This window comes from Austrofundulus limnaeus, unplaced genomic scaffold (assembly GCF_001266775.1).
Source record: "Austrofundulus limnaeus strain Quisiro unplaced genomic scaffold, Austrofundulus_limnaeus-1.0 Scaffold34, whole genome shotgun sequence".
In the NCBI taxonomy this organism is placed as follows: domain Eukaryota; kingdom Metazoa; phylum Chordata; class Actinopteri; order Cyprinodontiformes; family Rivulidae; genus Austrofundulus; species Austrofundulus limnaeus.
In genome coordinates this window covers 1,543,713-1,551,617 of record NW_013952436.1, presented here as the reverse complement: position 1 = coordinate 1,551,617, position 7,905 = coordinate 1,543,713, and the positions used below count along the sequence as shown (strand labels likewise).

Below are 7,905 nucleotides of genomic sequence, written 5' to 3'. Positions count from 1 at the left end.
AGAGGGTTGTTTCCCTTGTTTCCCTGCTCCAGTACACCTGAACCAGTGATTTAATTACTTCTTCAAGTTCTGCAGAAGCCTGTTTGTTATTTTCATCTCCAGACTAGTAAAACAAGAACTAACAGCAGGACATCTTGGTTCAACGCGTTTTCTCGAAACTTGTTTATCAATCAGACCAGTCTGCCTTTTTTTTTCTTTTATCTCCAAACATGCACGCTTCTAAATAATGAATCCCCCCCAGCAGCCCCCCTCTGGGTCGTGATTGAGTTACAAACACACAATAGGGGAGAAAAAGTGGATCTTTGTTGGCTTGCAGTTTGACAGCAGGGTCAGAGGCTGCAGGGCTGCTGATGGGAGTGACAGTAAGGTGACTGAGAGGAGAGGCACTATAAATGACTGCGGTGCTGAACCAGCTCCAGAGACGAGCTGAGACCTGTCCACACCAGGACCCCACCCCSCCATCCTCACCGATGGCTGCTAAAACCGAGCTTCCAGGCTGGCCTGACTACCCGGAAGACTTCCCGCTGCTGCAGCAGAGTGACTTCAGCTCCACAACTTGGATCTCCTCGGACTCAGAGCGCACGGAGGGGCCGGAGGGGAGCGCACTGTCCCCGGCGTCCGTCGGTCGCGCGGCTGGAGGCGGGGGCGCGCAGAGGCACCGGCGCGTGGCCGCCAACGCCCGGGAGCGGAGGAGGATGCACGGCCTGAACAAGGCCTTCGACGAGCTGCGGAGCGTCATCCCGTCCCTGGAGAACGAGAAGAAGCTGTCCAAGTACGACACGCTGCAGATGGCGCAGATCTACATCACCGAGCTGTCCGAGCTGCTGGCCGGCGTGGTGCAGCAGGAGTGCCGGGGACCGCCACCACCGCGCTCCGGGAGGAGCCTGGTCCACCCCCTGCGGACTCCAGAGACCCCCACCCTGCAGCAGCAGCAGGAGAGAGACCCACCTGCTCCTCCCATCAATCACCTGTTCATCCTCAGACCTCCACCTGAGTCCACCTCACCTGGAGCCTCTTCCTCCCACAGCAGTGATGGAGAGTCGCCCCCTCCCAGCGACACGGAGGACAGTCAGACCGGGACACACTGACACCGAGGCTTTACACGAGACATGCAGTGGACATGATTAATTCCTCAGATGAACCACAGTAGGCCTTCAGAAGCACTTTAAGGACCTCAGAGACATTTCCTGTCATTAGCTGGATTTTAGATTTTATGTCTAATTGAAACTGGTATTTTTCTATTTATGCATATAGTTAATATTTTATGAGAAATGTTTACAATAAAGATTAAAAACACGAGCGTACATTTTATTTTATTTTATTTTTGTCTGATCTTAGAGCCTATTCATTCTAAATCCCAAATTATTGTTTTATTCTGATGACAGAGTTTAAGTATAAAAATAATCTTTATATGGACAAAATACATTGGTTTTTTTTTCATCACTTTAAACATGAGCTTTTCTGAAGATGTGCACCTTCCATTCTCAAATTTAAAACTAAAAGTTTTGTGACAAACTCACTCAGTAACGTGATGGAGACAACAAGCTCAACTTTTAGCCTTTTTTACATTTATTGCAGTTGATCATCTGTGGCAGCACCTTACAATTTGTTGGCTTGAAAAGGTAATGAGTTGTTGATGTTCATCCAGTGATTACTTGCTAAGAGTTTCATTGAAAGGCCTCAGGTTCATGAGACATTTTGCTAACAGATGGATATTGTTAACATCATCGTAATGTTAGTTTAAAGGTACAACCCAGTCATCCTGGATATGGCAACTAAGAGTTTTTTAGACAACTATTTTTAAATCTGGGGAGCTTTCTCGGATAAATATAAAAAGCTAAATTAGCACAAAGTGTGCAGAAGTGCAAAAACAGAAGAAAACAGGAAACAAATGATGAGAAGGTTGAACCTGTGTGTGCACAACAAACCTTCTCTTTGCTGTTTTTATATATTAATAAAAAGTCGTCAGAACTCACATGCTCAACGTTCTTCCCTCCCTGAGGTTATGCACTGATGCACACGTCTCTGTGGCAAAGAACAACATAATACCAAACATTTTCTCTGCTGCAGCTATTTTTTTAACCAAAATAAAAGCCTTTTAGAAACATTTTTATAAACAAAATAAAAAAAATCCAAACATCTATGATCCTGCGAGGCGTGTCGCGGCAGGAAAAACCAACTCAWCGTGTCACATGACAGTCCATCACGGCTGAAAAAAGGTGGGGCTGCCCACTCCGGGGGGAGGAGGAGGCTGGAACCGGGCCAGGTCCTTGGAAATGATCTCAGCCAGCCTGTGTTTGAAACTGCCGGGGACCTCCGTGCAGCAGGCGGCGTGGGACGTGCCCACGCCATCCTCCGTCTCCTTCGCGTCATCCACCGTCTGGGTGTCGTACCCTTGGTGGATACAATCATCCGCCGGGGGCAGGTTMGGGTTCTTGAAAGCGCCACATTGATCAGCTTTAGGGGGCTGGGGGTCCGAGGGGATATAGTCATTACTCACAAAGGAATATATATCATTGGTTTTGTTTTCTTCTAACACAGGCAGCGTGTCTCTCCTCAGGTTGTAATAAGTGCTGTCCTCCTCGGTGTTGCTCCTCCAGTTCGCGGCCTCCAGGGAGAGACAGCGCTCCTCCTCGTCCTCACCTTCCTCTCCCACCTCCTCCTCGCTGCAGGAGAGACCAGGTTGGATCAGGCCCAGGTGCTTCACGCTGTCCGCAGAGGAGGGGGCACTGGTTGTGTAGTATTCACACTCAGAGCCGTCGTTGGTGTCTCTGACGTCTCTCTCCTCGGGGACAGGAACCACCGGGAGCCGGTCGACTGGTTGGACCACCGGAGACACGTCGGGTAAGGACATTCGGTGGACGCTCAGGGGATGGACGCCCTCTTCCTTCTTTGGCAGACACTGCTTGGCGATGGCCTGGAAGATCTGCGGGCCGTGTCGGGTCAGGAAGGTGAAGATGCCTTCGCCGGACTCGCAGCGGCGGCCCGCTTCGATGCTGAATCCCCCCTGAAATCACAGCCCAATAAACAGTCAGTCAGTCGAGATGAGAGGTCAGATCRTTTGAAGTGGTGTCCTGCAGAAAAGCAAAACACCTCAGTTTAACTCTGACCTGACTGATGAGCTAATGGCTAGTGTTGGCAGAGCCAAAACCAAAATGGATTACTGCCACAAAAATTCACAGCAATTCATGCAGATTTATTGTTATCCATTTTGATTCAYCTAAAGGTAGATATAATGTAGAATTAAATAGTTTTTTTATTTTATTTTTTGCAGGTGCAAATAGTAGCAGTTAGCTGTAGCATTACCAGCACAGCCTACAATCTTATAATTAGTTACTTCTACAAAACAAGACAATCTGACATGGGAGCCCATTCTCATGCCCCCCAGCGTCAAGGAATATTGGCGCTTGACCAAGCGTCATTATGTTGACGTGCTTACGAGATGGGGCAGAGGAGGACGACGCGTATTTACAAGACTGAAATTACACGAAACTAACCATCCTAGACCCTAAATTTACCTTCTACTAGCYTTAGGGGKGCAACAATACATGTACCTGTATCGAACCGTATCGAACAGTGCTGTTTCGGACAATACGATTTTAAAAATTTACTTTATCAACTTGTCTTCTGAAGATGCTCTGTGTTAAAGGATCAGTGGATCTGTGCTCGACTACTCCACCTAGGCTGCATTTTGAGCGCAGATCCACTGAGAAACTTACTGTTTCAGCAACATTTAATTTAAAAACTGTACTTTTGAGGTTAAACAAATGTTCATAATTAATTTAAATAAATTACAAGTTAAAACGGGCATGGACATTTCTCTTTTTTGTATCAAAAAAATATCGAACCGTGAGACCGAAGTATCGAACCGAACCGTGAGTTTCCTGTACCGTTGCACCCCTACCTTATAGAGCCTAACCCTGACCACAGACTCTAAAGTTAACCATTAATCCTGRTTCCTCATGTTAACCTCATACGTCACGCAAACCCGGAAAAGCCGCGGGCGGCAAGAACAGATGCGCAGGCTACCCCCTGCGCGTCAACATATAGTTAAGTTTTGTTAGTTTTCATGTCCCCAAAGGTAAAAAATAAAAACAATAATAAAAGTAATTTACACATGAAAACGTGCAGTCTGATCAGGAATAGATGCTGTAACATTTGGTAGTAAAAGATACAATTTGCAAAAATYGGAGAGAAATTCCCCCATAGACAATAATGGGATTGTGGTGAAACAGAAGTTGTGAAGCTCAGGTTTACTGCACAGCAGAAACATCATTCAAAGTTTAAATGAGACACAGAAAGTTGAGTTTTACACGTCTGCACAACCATTCTGATATAATATTGATGTTTTTTATTCAGAGTTTTTATCTTGATGTTTTACAGAGTTGATGATGTCATAGTCTCAAACTTTCTATTTATATATTTATTTATTTGTAAATGCCTATGTTAAGAGTGTTGTCAGGGAGTGAGCGACACTAATGTGTGGTTACCATGGTGAATCATACCTAGCCAACGGTAGCAGCTTTAACTTTTTTTTATCTTGGTTCTYTTCACCCTTCATTTGTTTTCCTTCAGAAGTGTTTTAGTTATTTCTAACCTTTCAACAAAACCACTTCAAAAAACTTGATCTATTCTCCAAAGTACTGGTTATTTTTTTATACCTCCACCTGTCCGAATCTGCGCAGCAGCCTGTAGGGCCAGCAGTAGACGACAGCACCAGTGCTGATGTCGCTCAGAACCAAATCATCCTTATTTGTGGACACCAGGTACTTGCCAGCCAGCTTACACCACTTGGAGGCCTCCGTGCTCTGAACCATCACTTCGTACTGGTTCGGAGGAAGAGTAGAGTCTGAACGGAAGGAAAACATTAGGCATTAGCCTCTTTAATAAATGTTTACTTCATCTGTGTAGGCTGTTTGGTTTTTATAAATTAAAAAAAGTAATTTGTCACATGAACGATGCCATGTTATTTATGCTGTAAAGCATTCTTGGTAAATGATAACACAAGGTGTTCTGCTGCGAGCTGAATCAAGCTTGAAGGTTAATTTCAGACAATGTTTGACAATCGACTCTTTTAAATGAAACCAGAGAGCGTTGACAGAGAGAAGGTAGAAATGACTCAGCCTGAAACTGAAAATGTGACTGGAGGACAACAGAGCTGCTTCATGGAAGGAGAACCTGAGCTTTAGTCTTTAGCTTTCACGTTAGCTCCAGAGCTAGTTTATATAATGGTGATTATAGGGCGTTAGCACCAGAGCTAATTTAATAAACAGCACGTTTGATCTTTCAACCAGAACTAATACAAAATGTAACTTTATTGTCACAAATTGGAACATTTTAGCATTGATTTGCTTTGTTTTAGTCTCAAGTGGCACCCACCATCATCATCATCAGCATCCCCAGAATGCATTGCATGAGTAACAAAATGGTGACATGCTCAAGTGAAAATAATAATTAACAAATGCAGTTTTTTWTTCATAATTAGATGTCATCATACTCTCCATCACATGACAAATTCAAGGCCCATGGGCCAAATGTGGCCAGCAGGTGACTTGGTCCGGCTCGCCAAAAGCACCTATTCCCCCCAAAGAAAAAAGTTTAAATTTTTTTTTACTTAAATAAAAATGGAAAAAAATATATCAACGGTAAACTTGAATTTATGACTCAATATAACAAAATAAACACATTTAAAAGGTGAAGGATAATAATACTTGTCCAGCCCCAAAGCTGCTGATTTTGAGTAACTGTAGCCCACCGAGCAATTAAGTTGAATTAAGCTGCATTCAGACTTACCACAATTCAAGAGTGAGTAAAACTCTTACTTTTAATAGTATTTCTGTACTGTTCATTTCACACTCAGTCAGTCTAAACATAGTACTTTTCAATGTTTATAGGAGGAAATGTTAAAACACTGATTCTATGCAGGGAATACCATGTAGAGCTCAGTTATTGTTTGATAATGCTCAGCCGTATCAATGAGATGAGGAACATAACACTTTCTCACATAAAAAGTGCGTGTGTCGGGGTCTTCTAAATAAAAGAAGACCCCGACACACACACCCCCACCCTCAAATGTGCTATTGATGCGTGTTGTTCTATAGTGTAGTTAAAAGGAGAGGAAGAAGGGGCAGGCAACTGTTCCATTTTGACTTTGATTTTCTTTAATAAATGGCAACTTGGAACTTATTTTTTTTATCTATTTTCTCAAAACAGTCAAGTGTTTTGAAAAGGACGGAAAAGAACTAAATTAAAAATAACATTTTGGAATTTAAAAAATATGMTACCTTTCTATCCATCTTGAGTAAAAATGAAAAAWGAAGTCAGTCCTACTTTTCATGACSAATATCTTTCATATAGCCTTTTTGATGATGAGGATGATGGGATGATGCCAATCTGATCTACAAATTACTGTCATCAGTACAATTTATCTGGGACAAGTTGGACAAATGATAGAAATTACCACGCTTCCAGGAGGAGTAAAGGTCATTGTCCTCCATGGTGAAGCCAGTTCCTCCTCCAAGTTCCTCTTTGTCAGAGCCTCCAGGATCTCTCTGTAAACACGGTGGCACAACAAACATTAAATGGAGCAAACGCCTTCCTCTTATCACCGTTTATGACTTCAAAGTGGTAAGACGCAATCAAGACCGTAGCTTGTGCAAGCAGAAGAATTACAGAAGTGGCAGAAGTTGTATCAACTTCCTCATGAGCTTATCGGCCTGGGAAAGTTTGTCCTCGTCTTTCCCAAATTCGAGTGTTGACAAGAGGGGAAAGGCGTTTGGAGAGGAGGGGGTCAGACAAGCAGGTACCTGGAAAGCAAGGAGACAGAGAGCGCTGGTCCAGTCTTGGCTTGACGTGGAGGCGAAGGTGTAGTTGCACTGCTTGGTGTTGAGGTAGAAGGCCGTACAGCCGGCAGGGCAGGCCTCTCTGGGAGCCGGAGTCACGCTGAGACAGTCACTTAAACGCACCACTTTCCTCTCGGCCGTTTTCTGACGGCCCGACTTCGCGTGCTCGCTGAGAGGACCGCCGTCACCGCCGGCGCAGAACTCCAGCCGGCCCACGCCACTGGAGCTGGGCTTGAAGAGCACCATCCATACTTTCCTCCAGGTTTTCTGAGGAGAAAACAAAACTTTTAAAGCTTGGCACTGGGCGACTGTTGGCAGCTTGCTRGAGATATAAAAGTGCATAACAAAAAGCAAAGGTTCATGTACAAACAAATTAAATTGGTGATAATGCCAGGTTTGTGTGTGTGTGTAACTGCAAACAACTTTGCGACATTTTGTCTTAATTTTTGTCACAGAGTCTTGTCAATCAGTCACAATTTGATTTCATGCGTCACCTATCCCTCCTAAAGTGCATTTCTCACACTTTCTGATTGGCTGAGACTATATTGAAATGGGTTTGAGATGCTTGCGATGACTCGAGCAGGAGAGAAATTTAGTTATGCTCTTGTTTTGGAAAAGGTCCAAACTGTAGCAGCAAAGCAAAACCCTGCTACTCACTCAAGGTAACAGAGAACCCTCGTGAAAGTTACAAGACCATTTGTAAACACCCTGCTTAATGAAGTTTGCATTTTGTCAAWAACAGTCCCTGCCCAGTTTAAAAGGATAAATTTATCATATTTAAAGTGATGTTTTGTCACATACTTATAAATAGTTTGTTATCAGTCATGACATCAGTTGTAGAACATGGAGTAGGCTAATGACTAGAAATATGCAGCACGCATGCATTAACAAACTTGTTCAGTCGAGTAAACAAAACACAATGTAGTTTTACACTAGCATGAATTGTTGTATTAGCCTGAAAAATGATTATTATTTGGATGATTATTTGCCTAGTCATTTGCCAAAAAATACCCTCACAATTAGCCTATCCACTACCCATACCATTAAACCATTAGCTTATATA

General features: G+C 43.5%; 2 protein-coding genes across 2 annotated transcripts in view; one reads left to right on the top strand and one right to left on the bottom strand.

The window, feature by feature from the left end:
• The first annotated feature begins 328 nt into the window (after positions 1-328).
• Positions 329-1,299, top strand: atoh1b (atonal bHLH transcription factor 1b). Its single transcript, XM_014006095.1, has one exon. The coding sequence runs from the start codon at positions 393-395 to the stop codon at positions 1,086-1,088; it is 696 nt and encodes a 231-aa protein (XP_013861549.1). The 5' UTR covers positions 329-392; the 3' UTR covers positions 1,089-1,299.
• The window catches only part of dok3 (docking protein 3), a 14,802-nt gene continuing 8,130 nt past the window's right edge, over positions 1,234-7,905 (bottom strand). The window contains exons 2-5 of the mRNA XM_014006094.1: positions 6,807-7,109; positions 6,461-6,551; positions 4,662-4,849; positions 1,234-3,007 (exon numbers count right to left, since the gene is read on the bottom strand). Of these exons, the coding sequence (XP_013861548.1) occupies positions 2,204-3,007; positions 4,662-4,849; positions 6,461-6,551; positions 6,807-7,109 (1,386 nt within the window). The 3' untranslated portion in view covers positions 1,234-2,203. The remainder of the gene's footprint in view (positions 3,008-4,661; positions 4,850-6,460; positions 6,552-6,806; positions 7,110-7,905) is intronic.